Source organism: Olea europaea, unplaced genomic scaffold, assembly GCF_002742605.1.
Source record: "Olea europaea var. sylvestris unplaced genomic scaffold, O_europaea_v1 scaffold635, whole genome shotgun sequence".
Classification (NCBI taxonomy): domain Eukaryota; kingdom Viridiplantae; phylum Streptophyta; class Magnoliopsida; order Lamiales; family Oleaceae; genus Olea; species Olea europaea.
Window position 1 is genome coordinate 25,954 of NW_019264714.1, and position 14,468 is coordinate 40,421.

Below are 14,468 nucleotides of genomic sequence, written 5' to 3' on the forward strand. Positions count from 1 at the left end.
TATTGAATTTATTATATGGATTAACAATGATTTACAAAATTATATGAGCATTATCACTAAATTAAGACTAGTGGCTCAGGACATTAAGGAGAGAAACTCTTATTTTGACTAGACTCCTAAAGAAGGCTTCTAAATTCTCTTCAAGTTCCTGGATTGTCCTTTCTGATGCATCCAACTGCTTCACGACATCTTTCACAGATACTGTATCCATGTCTTTTCGCAATTTGTTGATGTTCAAGGCATACAATTCCTGAGCGTTGCTCTCTTCTTCTGTTTCAGAATGTACGTGGTTCGACTGGGTAAACTTGGAAAGAAGGGACCAAGTTTTTTGCTTTGAGGCAAAAATGGTCAATGCAGACTTGAGTACAGAAAAACCAATGACCTGTGATTCTTTTAGAACAGTTGCAATGCCCTTAAGATTGTAGTCTTTGTTGGTAGAACTTCGTTCGAAACCCTTCAAATTCTTGATGCACGTTTTAACCATTTTGTCAATATTTTTCCTTGAAGTCATATATGCATCAATGCCTCTATTTCTCCTCAAAGACGATTGGAGTTCTTGAATAGATTCCTTCATCAAAGTTATAACATCTCGAGCAATTCCACAAATGTCGAGAAGCTTGAGAGATCCATCAAGCAACTCACTGGGAAACATTTCGTCAGCGAGGGCTTGCTGGAATGATGGAAGTTGAATCGAATTATTAATATCTTCGTGCAAATCTCTGACACTCGCCAACTGTGTGCATGTGAAAGAAGATGATACTGATGCTTCTTTTGAGGACTTCAACCTGCATAAATGATCTTCAAAATTAGAAATTGCTGGATGAGATTTAGAGGGAAAACTGTTTGATCTAACATGGAAAGCCATTTTTCTTTACTGAAGAAATGGTTTTTAAGACTTTTGAGGAATTTGAGTATTGAGGAAAGATGTTTAAGCAATCCCTTTGGCACCATCTATATATAGAGAGATGAATGAGAGAAAACAGAAAGAATATGTTGCACATCCAATGTCTCATCACCGCTGGAAACCCAAATAAATATTACTGCACATGAGTTTCATGCTCCAAGAATCCGAGACAGAAAGGGGACAACCCTTCAATAATTTGTTGTTAACACTTAATGCCAGCAGTTGAAGCTGAAAATTTGGATCATGCAGATCTCGGTGACATGATGCTTCATTGTTCTTGAAGCATGAGGAATCTTGACAGTGATGAAGTTCATTTAATAATATATTAATCATTCAAATCAAGAAGGCCAGGTTGATGCTTATCTACTGACAATGAGTGAAATATATTATGGGCGCACACGAGTGCAACCAAACAACAATTTGGATCCTCTAATTATCCAAAGGGAGTAAGAAATTAAAAAATTAAGTGTTATATTGGGTCTCTTAATTGATTTCTGCTGGTCATTACTTGGATCTTGTATGAGATCCTGCTAATTCATGTCCATAAGGAGTTTTGGCATGCATTTGGCTTCAGTTGGTTAGTTGGATAATAAAATTTTCAGAATTAGCATTGATTAGTCTCATTGGTAAATTAACCACATTCAGAAGAAAGGATTCTGCATTTCACTTAACACAGTTTTAAACCATAAAACCTGGGTCTCTAGTTGATGGAGGAATAGTATTTCTACAATCATAGACTGACTTGTTATAATGCTTAAGGCTTCCATATAAATTCTCTAAGCTGTTTGTCCTTAGCCTATGCTGGTGGTTTTTTCATTGGTCGTTATCTGGTGCATTATATTTATGCAGTTCAAATGATAATACTTATCTAGTGAGAATTATGTTCGCTGAACTTTTTGTTATCTTGTTTGCATCAACAGACTGCCATGGATAAAAGAAGTTGGTCTTGGAGGAGAAAATTGAAGTTCAAAAATTGAATCAGTAATGCAAGTTAAAGTTAATTTGTCTTGGCATCATAGAATGCGTCAATTTTTTGCTGTTTTTCATCACATTTTTTATCCTTGACATTATTTGATTAGGTTATTGGAGTAGTGTGTCATACATTTTAATAATGTCACATACTGGTTGTTTATTTTAGTTTTGTTCTTTTTGAAAAGGTCACATACTTTTTGTTACTATTATTATTTTTTATTTGGGATTGTTCTGATGCCAACATCATGTTAAATGCTCGAGTTAGATAGACTGCTTTTGCATTCTACCCTAGGGACCTTGTCACTGACTCATTGCATCGTATTTTTATTCTCAGCTGAATTTTTTTATTCATTATAATGTAGAAGACTGGAATGCCAACCCCTAATTTGTTTTAACCTTTGTGGAAATTCTACATCACTAAACCTAAACTTAACCTTTGTTTGTTCAATTCTCAATGGTAAGAACAAGGTCAATTTTTGTATCAATGGTAAGAACAACGTTCAAGTTTTATTCTTGGTTTATTTGAAAGAAGTGTAGTTGATGGTTTTGCAACCATGCCTGTGATTATAATTCTGGTGAAAGTTTTAGAGAAAAGAGTTGTAGTCGTGGGATGTGAAAATTCAGGCATGGAAGTGTCTCTTGATCTTTGCAACCATGATGTGGTTTATGAGTTTTCTCTTTCAACCTCATGTATTGCCAATGGTTCTTACTTATTTTTCTTTGTTTTTCTTCTCGATTATAATTGGTGCAAATGTTTAAAATGTGGTATCTATCTTTATCTCTTTTTTTTTTTTTTATAGGCTAGGACCAATATTTAAGGCACAACTCATATCGAAGATTGTTGAAAAGAAAATTAAGGAGGCCGATAGGATGGTTCACACACTACTTAATGGTTTTTTCTTTTTTCTTTTCTCTTTTTTTTTGGGAGGGGGGAATGTATTGGATTCTGAGGTGTTTTAGAATTTTGGATCTGGATTTTGTACGAATATTGTTCCATTTTAGAGTTTAATTAATAAAAATTATTGGAGTTATTTGATATAATTATTTTCTATTATATTTTGTAGTTGATATATGTGAACCACTCTACAAAAAAAAAAAAAAAAAAAGACCTACGGCAACGTTTGTTGAACGTTGCAAAAGAGAGGCTTTTGCAACGTTTAAATAGACGTTGCAAAAGACTATATTTTACAACGTTTAAACAAAAGTCTTTTGCAACGTTAACAAACGTTGCAAAAACTCTTAACGTTGCAAAAACTCTTTCCTCAACAGCAACATTAACCTTCGCAAATGAAAGCATGAGCTCGTCCAAAAATGGACGAGCCCGGCTCGGCCCACAAGGTCGAAGCTCGTGGGCCGAGCCAAGCCCGGCTAGCGAGTAGACGTCGTTTTTCATTTTATTTTTTTTTGGAATAAATAGGTAATTTGAAAAATAAAAAAGTAATTTTTTTTAACTAAAAGAGATATAAAAAATAAAAATGAAAGCTTTATTTTTTTTATTTTTCTTTTTAAAATAGATAAAATATAAACCATTCTCCTTTATCCGGGCTTGGGATCGGCTACTTAAATTTTCAATAGGCGGAGTTAAAAATTGTAGACGAACAATTTTTTGTAGCGTATACAATTTTTTAAAGAAAATTAAAAGTAACGATAAGAAAAGAAAAGTTTCATCAATATAATTAAATCAAATATCACTTACTTGACAACATGCAATTTCGGCATATTTATCTTGTAGTCGAAAATGAGCGTCCTACCAATCCTTAACGCACGTTAATGCTTCTAAAATATCTTCTTTCAGTCGACTCCTGACCTCGCTCAAAACTCTTTTATCTGCACTAAAAGCAGACTCCGAAGCAACAGTGCTAATTGGATGTGTCAGCAGATCTTTTACAATCGCAGATATAACTGGCCAACGTCGTTCATACCTTCACCAAAATTCAATTACTTCGTCTGAACTTTTTTTAATTGTTTTATCTGTTGATATATTCTGGTTGAAATAATTAATTAATTCAGCAAGCAATGCATTATGACTTGAGCTTGTAGATGTATGATGAGAATGAGATACAAATGGTGATGACATGATAGTGGCAGTGGTAATAGATGAACACATTGCAGATGAATCAAATCTATACGAATTAATGCCATGAAATAAATTAAATATTTTCATATCTTCTTCTTCAATTTCAGTGGAGGGAGTAGGTGCAGATGGTACCCCGACTAATATTGGTACCCATTCGGTTCGCATATGATTCATACATTTCACATAATGTTTGCTCTAAATTTTTATATGTGATAGGTGTATCAAATGTTAAGGCATTTGAAATTTGAACAATTATATATTTAGTTCTCGATAAATTATATCGGGGGTCCATCACGCATGCTAAAGGAAATAACATAAGCAAATCTTTCCAATATTTTCTAAATTTTAATTCCATAGCAATTATAATTTCACTAAAATCAGGGTCATTTCTGTATTTATGAAATGTTATTGCAATTATATAAAGACGTTCAAGCACCATACAACTGGTGGGATAGTAACCACCTGATAAAATCTTAGTGGTTTCATAAAAAGATGTCAAAATTATTTTTAACTTTCAAAACTAAATGCCAATCACGTTCAGTCAACATACCCTTGTCATCACTTCTAACATGTCTATTGTTATAAAAGTCAGTTCTTAAATATTCAAAACCTTCACATGACTTTAATAACAAGTGAGTAGAGTTCCACCTATGACCTACGTTGCTAACAAATGTTTTAGCATTTTGCACTCCTATTTCGGCACAATAATCCTCAAATGTTTGTTTTCTACTTTGAGAGATTGTGATATATATTAGTGCGTTTCTAATATTTTGAAATTCATCCTTTATATATTTTGAATCATCTTGGACAATTAAATTCAAAATATGACATATACAACGAATATAAAACAAATACCCACCAAAATCAGGTTGTAGTACCCTATGCAATTTTTCAGCAACTACTTTATTAACTCTAGCATTATCGAAAGTAAATGAACGAATTTTACCTTGGCAATGATATTCTCTAACAATATTAATAATAGTATTAAATATATTATTAGCGTTGTGAGGAAACTCAATAATTCTAAAAGCAATAATTTTTGTATGCATGCACCAAAGTGGGTTTATATAATATGCAGTTACAACTATATAAGCTCTTTTATTAATCCCTTCCTATATATCTGAAGTTAAAGATATGACACCCCCACCGGCGTCTGGACTGCCAAATTGCAATTGTGTTTGACAGCTTGGAATAAGTCCGTGTTTGGCCGCACATACTTTGTAATGACGGTTGAAATGGGTGGTACCAATTCCTCTTTGTCATGCCAATTTTTGTTGGCAGTATTTACATACTGCTTTTTTTGGACTCCATTGACGATTTTTCCCATTGAAATCAACTTAAAATAATCCTAACATTTTGCTTATTTTTTCCCCTTTCGTTTTCCTCTCGTATCAGGAATGTTTAATTCAGACTCTTCTTTCTGATCGTATTCTGCTTCGGGAACGTCAACATCATCCAAATTAATTGGATAATTTGGATTGCCGCTTACATGATGATGAAGACCCAAATTTGGAATATTTTCAAGTAGGGGTACGTCATTTATTCCTTCAAATTGATTCTGAAATTGATTTTGTGGTGTCATAGGCAATTCGTTTCCTCCCACACCGAACAAGTTTTCGACAAATGAGCGTGGATCCATTTGTTTAGTTGTAATAAGTAATAACTAGTAGAAGAATAATTATATAAATGTAGTGAGAAATAAAAATTGAATGAAATTTCAATAAATATAGTGAGAACTGAGAAATGAGAATTGAATATTGTATAAATTGTCTATTAAAATTGTAAGTTATCAACACAATACAAGAAAGTTGAGAGAAAGATAATTGAGAGTTGAGAGAGAATTGTAAAAAATTTTGTAACTAAATGCCACTATTTATAGAAAAAGAAAAAAAATAAAATATAAGAACCAAAACGGTCACTGAAAAAATTCAATGACCGTTAACGGTCAAAAAAAAGGAAAAAAAAATTAGGGGACTGAAACGGTCACTGACAAAAGTCAGTAACCGTTGATAAAGTGACCGAAATGGTCACATTTAAACACGAGCCCACGAGCTGGCTCGTGGCTCGGTTTTTGTGCGAGCAGAGCGGGCTCGCTCTCCCACCGAACCGGCTTGCTCGGCTCGCACTCGGGCTCGTGTTTTTACGAGTCCGAGCTGACCACAAGCTCCGTTTTCGTGAGCCGACGAGCTGCTCGACCCATTTACCACCCCTATTCGTAACAGACGCTAAAACGTTGCAAAAGGTCTTTTGCATCGTTTTTTGACTGATGCAAAAACCATTTTTAGGTGCAGTGTCTTTCGAAAGTGATGGAATATAATATAAGGCACACACGAGTATGCATTAACCTGATCAAAGACAAATGGAATTATTTAATTTTCCAAAGTTATTAATCATACAGATTAGCATAATTGGCTATTATTAGTCAAATAACAAGAAGAATCTTGACAGCCTAGCACTGAATTCAATTGCTTCTGGCTGTTGCATTATCACATTGTTATTATTAGCTTTCTAATAATTAAGTTAAATGATCCATGTGCTTCGATTAATCGTAGGTGCCTGTTGTGTTTACCTGAGGCCTGACTTGTATGGTTGATTGAGAAAAAATCTTCAAAATATATAGTTGGAGAGACAGATTAACAGAAATGGGAATATTGAATTTATTATATGGATTAACAATGATTTACAAAATTATATGAGCATTATCACTAAATTAAGACTAGTGGCTCAGGACATTAAGGAGAGAAACTCTTATTTTGACTAGACTCCTAAAGAAGGCTTCTAAATTCTCTTCAAGTTCCTGGATTGTCCTTTCTGATGCATCCAACTGCTTCACGACATCTTTCACAGATACTGTATCCATGTCTTTTCGCAATTTGTTGATGTTCAAGGCATACAATTCCTGAGCGTTGCTCTCTTCTTCTGTTTCAGAATGTACGTGGTTCGACTGCGTAAACTTGGAAAGAAGGGACCAAGTTTTTTGCTTTGAGGCAAAAATGGTCAATGCAGACTTGAGTACAGAAAAACCAATGACCTGTGATTCTTTTAGAACAGTTGCAATGCCCTTGAGATTGTAGTCTTTGTTGGTAGAACTTCGTTCGAAACCCTTCAAATTCTTGATGCACGTTTTAACCATTTTGTCAATATTTTTCCTTGAAGTAATATATGCATCAATGCCTCTATTTCTCCTCAAAGACGATTGGAGTTCTTGAACAGATTCCTTCATCAAAGTTATAACATCTCGAGCATTTCGGCAAATGTCGAGAAGCTTGAGAGATCCATCAAGCAACTCACTGGGAAACATTTCGTCGGCGAGGGCTTGCTGGAATGATGGAAGTTGAATCGAATTATTAATATCTTCGTGCAAATCTCTGACGCTCGCCAACTGTGTGCATGTGAAAGAAGATGATACTGATGCTTCTTTTGAGGACTTTAGCCTGCATATATGATCTTCAACATTAGAAATTGCTGGATGAGATTTAGAGGGAAAACTGTTTGATCTAACATGGAAAGCCATTTTTCTTTACTGAAAGGAATGGTTTTTAAGACTTTTGAGGAATTTGAGTATTGAGGACAGATGTTTAAGCAATCCCTTTGGCACCATCTATATATAGAGAGATGAATGAAAGAAAACAGAAAGAATATGTTGCACATCCAATATCTCATCACCGCTGGAAACTCAAATAAATATTACTGCACATGAGTTTCATGCTCCAAGAATCTGAGACAGAAAGGAGACAACCCTTCAATAATTTGTTGTTAACACTTAATGCCAGCAGTTGAAGCTGAAAATTTGGATCATGCAGATCTCGGTGACATGATGCTTCATTGTTCTTGAAGCATGAGGAATCTTGACAGGGAAGAAGTTCATTTAATAATATTAATCATTCAAATCAAGAAGGCCAGGTTGATGCTTATCTACTGACAATGAGTGAAATATATTATGGGCGCACACGAGTGCAACCAAACAACAAATTGAATCATCTAATTATCCAAAGGGAGTAAGAAATTAAAAAATTCACTGATATACTGCTATTATAAATCTATCTTTGCCCCATTTTTACGTGTTAAATATATTTTAACTTTCTAATTGTATCCTATAGATAATCCTGAGATAAACGAAAAACGTTATTGTTAATCCACTAAATATTCAATGGTAAAGGACAAGCAGAATCTTGACAGCCTAGTACTAGATATTGATTCTGGCTGTTGAAATTTCGTATTGCTTTAATTGCGTGAAATTAAGCACATTTTCATGCCAAATTCAATTGATCCATTATTTGCAATAATTTAGGTGATTTATGTGTTTAAATATACTCTAAAGCCACTTAAACAGATGCACTTATGGTGGGTTTTGTAAGGTTAACTTTACAGTATTTGACTACTAAAGAAGTAAAAAGGCCAAAATTTTGTCCATGACAGTGTACAAGGCTTGGTCGACGGAACTCGGAAATCAGTGACCCAGGTTTTTGCTTTGATGCGAAAGTTGCAATGCAGACTTGAGTACAGAGAAGCCAATGCCCTGTCACATGTGCTGCTTTTATAAGCATGCTTGCAAGATTGCTGTCTTTATTTAAGAACACCATAGAACGTTTGTAGAAAAATCTCCAAATTTTTAGTGCACTTTTTAACCATGCTCTTGAACTTTTTTCTTGAATTCATGTATGTATCAATCCCTCTATTTTTCCCCAAAGATGATTCGAGTTATCAAGAGATTCCTTCATCAATAAGATAACATATCGAGCAATTCCACGTGTTGACGAGCTTGAGAGATCCATCAAGCAACTCACTGTCCTGATCGATGATGACTTGCTGGACAGATGTAAGCTGAATCAAATTATTGATACCTTCATGCAAAACTCTGAAGCTGGCCAACTGTGTGTGTGACTTTGGCAATTATTTTTTAAGCTTATAAGTTGGTCAAACATCATTTTTTATATCACACATTCTTTAGGATCCCAACTTTTATCTACCTTTTTATCACACATTCTTTAGAACTCACTATCTATAAGTACTTAAAAACTTAGCCAAGCAAGTGCTGAGTAACCATACCTTATTCCGGATTTTGTGTCCTTGGAGGAGAGTCTAGGATTTTGAAGGAACCCCGTTAGCTAAGCTTAGTGATATAGAGATTACTTGGATTGGACTGCCAAGTAAGACTGCCCGTGTGGAGCCTAACAATCTTGGATTCCCCGCAATTGGCTTGATCAGGTCCGATCACCTATTGTGATCAATCAGAAACTTGAAAATAATCTATTCTGGCACAAAAGATATTGAATACTTGTAAACAATGGTTCAACTAGAATTATTTTTGGCATCTTTGGTACGTAATAAATTAGATAAATTAGACATAATAAAAAAGTACAAAACATATGAAATGTTTGCCTTGTATCCAATCTAAATAAAAATAATGCTATTTATAGTGAAGACCAACGGCAGTCACTCTACGTGATACTCACATGACAATTTTTATTTATTGTATGAGACAATAAAAAATTGTCATATTAATACATCAAAGAACATGCTGCTATGTATGACGACTACCGATAATCTTCAAGATGAATGGCATCGCTCTCTAAATAAAGGTTTTAAACACATCCTTTTTAACTTATGGACTGGTTTATATAGCACCACTTTAAGTAGCTATTTTGGTCGAGTAATTAGTTTCTGAGCTTGGAAGTGACGCTATTTAGGTATCAAATGTCTTTCTACTGATTTTTAGTGTTAATGGTCACTCGAATTATTCTTATATTTGCACTTATCATATATTTGGAAAATTACAATAAATGGTCTCATACCTTTGACCATCTTGCATTTTTTGCCTCAAACGTTTAAATTAAGACTAACATCCACAACATATGCATTTTTCGCACAGTTGATCTTTTCGGATGGAAATGGAAGTTAGTTTTGTGAGTGATTTACATTTTCTTTAAAAGATAAATTGCATATGTAATCCCAAATTTCATAAAATTAGCGATCTTGTCTCCAAACTTCGAGAGATTAAAAGTAAATCCATCTTATTAATATGTTTCTAAAAAGAGTTTATCCTTTGTCTTTAAATAAAATGCTAAATAAAAACAAAAATAAAATAAAAATCATCTCCTTCCAACAAGTTTATCGAAAACTGCCATCGTGCCGTCCTCATGATCACATTTCTCATCTCAATCAAAATCATTTCCCTTTACATCTACCACAACCACTAGACCATGTCCACGTGACCTCATCCTCTCGTTGTCGTTACCACCACCACTATCAAGCACAAAATGATTGTTATGAATTGGCGCTTTTCGAAAATGGTAAAAATGAGGTGGAGTGGCAGGGCTGCAACCAGGAGGAAATTGATGAAGATCGTGATTAGTGTTTTATTTTTTAATTATTTGTTTTGTTGGAGGTACACTCGTTAGATTGATTTACTTTTAAGGCTAATGATCAATTTCCTTTATTAAACAGCACGTTCAAGTCACATGACAGATCTAATAGTAAAGGGTGACAAAAACTATTAGTAGGGACTGACTTTTTCATTTATCTCTATCACTTAGCCTTAGTGAGCCTAGCTAATCGGCAAAAAAAGGAATAGAATTTCTTTAAGCTTCACTCCGCTATCAGACTAGTTGCGAAGCATTTGGATAACTAAAGTGGAATATGCCTCAACTATTTGCCCAGGATGAGACCATTGCAGCAACTAGCACGGCCAAGTCACCAACCTATGGCTTCGTGGAAGCCGTCAGGGAAGGCCCCGAAAGCACATGCAGGATAAGTAGGTGGTTAAGAAGACGGTCTAAAAATGGGTCGGGTCCAGAAAGATAACTCTCAACAAAAAAACGAAGCTGGAACTAATCAATATCAATAGGAAGCTAGGAATCTATTGACAAAGTTCATGCCACGACGATCTATATGGAAGGGCTGTTTTGTTGATGCATTCCTCTTCATGCAAGACCGCGCGCTGTACGCGAAAGCTTGAGGGCTTAGAGTTAGGTAAACTTTATCTTATATAATAGATTATATTCATTCTATAATCTATAATATAAGGTCAACTTGGGCATTTCCTCTCATTATATCGCCCGATAAGGCAATGCCCATGAACGGTTTGGAAGTAGCAATATAACGAAAAAAAACTGCATACGAATCGATGTATTGATATACGCTCCTCCCGATATTGCTTCATTTAACCCCATTCACTACTAATGATGACAGGACCCCCTCGGCCAAGGAACCGACCCGAAAAGAGTGATTCCTATCCCTGGATATCTACCACCTCTTACAAATAAAAATGGGCTAGCTAAGGAGCTACCCCCAATCAAGTAGACCGAGTGCTACCCCTGTCCACCGACCCTGGCTCAAACCTTTACGTATAGCCTTTCCCGGAGTCTAGCTCGACAGAAGAACACAGAAATGTGTACCTACACGTTTTATATCTATTTCTGCTTTCTTGCTCCTGCAATAATAAATAGAGGGGACCTCTCATTCTACGAGATAAATCGAATAGCCCAGCCCTCTCAAATTAAAAAAAGAACCACTTCTCAACAATCCTCCTTTCATGCCTCACCCCAAAGACATCCACACCTCTGTTAGGCATTATCATAATTTCAGTCCACGCATAAAACTAGTGGTCAGTTCAGATGAAATCCATCAAAAAGGTCCAACTGCACAAAAAAATGAATAGTTTGGGATGTTATTGCAATGATTTAAGAGTTTGGGACCAAAATGCAAGACGATTAAAGATTTGGGCACATTTATGTCAATTTCCCTATAATTTTTGCTACCTGATAATTTTTTCTCTTAAAAAGGCAAAGTTAGATTTGAATTATAATAATCTGTAACCAACAAAGGTTTAGGTGATAAAAGTTTATATATGAAGTTCAAAACAAGTTGGTAATCTAACTTGTAGAAAAATTTAAGTTTCTTCACTCATGTTTGTTTTGTTCTAATATGATTGTAAATGTTTTCAATTCTTCTTCAATCTAGTTGATAATATTCAAGAAAATTCGTACATAAATAGTAAACACATAGTGAGTGGCAATCCCTTGTTAGTTTTAGAATTTGAATCTCCACATCAAAAAATTAAGATTTCTATAAAGTAAAATAAGTTTCTTTCAAAATATTTTTCCTATTGAAATAATGCTAACCAATAACTCGTAAACAAATTTAGCAACTCAATCAAATTAATGTGCACAAAGTATCAGAAAATAAATGAATAAATTAATCTTATAAGTATACGTTTACATTGTACCTAAGATTATACCATCAAAATTGTAAAATCTAACATCTCATTGCAATAGTTTCTATACCAAAGTCGAACATGATTTAGTGGTAGGATCATATAAAGCCGGAACCAAATATTTTCTTCCATTGACACCATTTGCATTGTAGCTAGCACCGGTCGTGGGGTCCAGTAGCAAGTCCCCGGCGTAGCCCGGGTAGGCCCCTTTAGCATAGACCCCAGGGCAGGCCGAGGCAGCCTCCAATGGTGCATCAGATGGGCCCTGGTAGTACCCATTTCCGAATGGGTTGGTGGCAGTCCCAGCTAAAAGGCTAGCCAAGTTGATAACCATGTAAAAAAAAAAAAAAAATCTAGTAGAGCATCTTTCCGACTCATTGAAATTGAGTAAATTTATTATGATCCTTCAAGTTCATAACTTCCTCACAATCAAAAGCATTGTTGACATATTCTCTTATCATCAAAAAAAGTTAATCATACATTCTCATATCATTCTTGTTTTGCTCAAACCATTATCAATTAATTGTATAACTGGATTTTTATGCGCTTGTTCCGGCAATGCAATAAAACCTCCATCCACATATTTTTCCAATTCCCAAATCTCTTTATCGTTACGCTGATTTTCTTTATAAAACAATTCGATATTGGTGTGATTGCTTGCTACTCTTCGTTTTCTCATTTGTAATTTTGAAATGGAACAGATAAATTCAATTAGCAATTTGTTTGTTTGAGATTAGGTACAAGTTTGGTAAAAAAATTGTGAATTATAAGTTGTAAGTCCTATGAAATGCGTAGATAAAAAGTTATAAATACTACTAACTATATTAATAAAAGTGATATAGATAGAACATTTGAAAAAGCTTAAACGGGCATACTCTAAAATGGTCCAAATACCTCCAAGACTCATTTCATCACAAATATTCATAATATATTTTTAAAAAACGAAGTGCATGCATGCTTGCTCGCACACAGAACACATTAGAAAATACGGTAGCTTAATACATATAATTAACTTGTATATTCAAGCTGTCCCCTATAGTCAAAGCAACAAACTTTAATTAATTAAAATATTAGTTGATGGTTAGCCGAAATGAATGATTTTGTCTCTTTCCATACCTTCCTCAAATGCTGTTGGCCAAACATAACTTGATCTTGTTGCTATTCTTCGATTCAAGCTGTATATTAATTTAAAAAACGCGTTACCAAGCTGTATTTTTAGTGAACTCTCTCACACACACAAATATACAACTCAAGGTTGTATTTGAGTTTTTTTCATGTCTTGTGGGAACTGGGGATAAAGAGATTAGGCAAAAATCATCAAACTGAAATATCAAATTCAAATTATCATTTTTGAATTAATGACAAAGGTAGGTGGGGCCAGGGGGAGCGTTTACATTGTATCATGAGATTGAATTGAAAGTAGTAATGTCAAAAGTTAAAATCAAATATAGCCCTTGTTTGATGACGATTAAAATTAGATTTTTAATAGATTTTGATTTAAGTTGATGAAATGAGTTGTTGAAAAGTTCAAAGTCGAAGTTCAAAACACATGTAACTAAGTACTTGTTTTGGAGTGTTTACATTTTAGTTTAAGTAGAATGTCCTATAGAATGTGCGAATGAAAAGGTAATAAGTTGTGAGTTCATATATCTATTTGATCAGTTCAAGACTTCAAGTTATAATTTAAACTTTGACCCAAAAAAAAAAAAAAAAAGTACTAAAGTTGAAGGATAAAATGTGTATTTGATCCATGTGTTGCAATAATTGGGATGCTTTAGGCGTTCAGATATACTCTAAAGCCACTTTAACGTTAACTTTACTGTTTTTTTTTATCGGTAAATGTAAATATCATTGATAAAAAATGTTTCATATACAAGTACACCGGACATTCCCGAGCAATCAGAAGTCCATTAACACATACAATTACTCCGAACATACCCGAAAAATACAAAACAAGTGAAGTGCATAAAAAGTCAATGACCCAATGCTTAAGACTCGAAATAAATCAAAACATCCGGATACGAAGTGAACATAACTTTGTATACGTGTGTCTTAATCCGTCTCACAATACAATCCAAGTTGGCCGAAAGATCTTCAAAAATCTTCATATTCCATGTTAACCAAATGTAATATACAGTACTAGTAAGAGCAATTCTCTTTGCCTTACTTAGCCATGACGTCCCACGGGCCTCCTTTTTCAACCACTTTAGAGCACTGGCAAGTGTTGTCATAGATCTCTTAATGCCGAGCCATCGCCTAACATTCCCCCATAATGTAGATGTGAAGGAACATTTAAAGAA

The 14,468-nt window shown here is 34.5% G+C and overlaps 3 protein-coding genes across 3 annotated transcripts in view; all 3 read right to left on the bottom strand.

The window, feature by feature from the left end:
- Positions 1-1,114, bottom strand: LOC111389942. The gene has a single exon (XM_023014928.1). The coding sequence runs from the start codon at positions 863-865 to the stop codon at positions 68-70; it is 798 nt and encodes a 265-aa protein (XP_022870696.1). The 5' UTR covers positions 866-1,114; the 3' UTR covers positions 1-67.
- A 5,555-nt stretch (positions 1,115-6,669) lies between these two features.
- On the bottom strand, positions 6,670-7,467 carry LOC111389950. The gene has a single exon (XM_023014938.1). The coding sequence runs from the start codon at positions 7,465-7,467 to the stop codon at positions 6,670-6,672; it is 798 nt and encodes a 265-aa protein (XP_022870706.1).
- Positions 7,468-12,127: 4,660 nt separating this feature from the next.
- The window catches only part of LOC111389932 (protein EXORDIUM-like), a 23,696-nt gene continuing 21,355 nt past the window's right edge, over positions 12,128-14,468 (bottom strand). The window contains exon 2 of the mRNA XM_023014920.1: positions 12,128-12,502. Within this exon, the coding sequence (XP_022870688.1) occupies positions 12,233-12,502 (270 nt within the window). The 3' untranslated portion in view covers positions 12,128-12,232. The remainder of the gene's footprint in view (positions 12,503-14,468) is intronic.

Coding starts and splice junctions, on each gene's coding strand:
- LOC111389950 (XM_023014938.1), bottom strand. CDS start 7,467: ATGGCTTTCCATGTTAGATCAAACAGTTTTCCCTCTAAATCTCATCCA.
- LOC111389942 (XM_023014928.1), bottom strand. CDS start 865: ATGGCTTTCCATGTTAGATCAAACAGTTTTCCCTCTAAATCTCATCCA.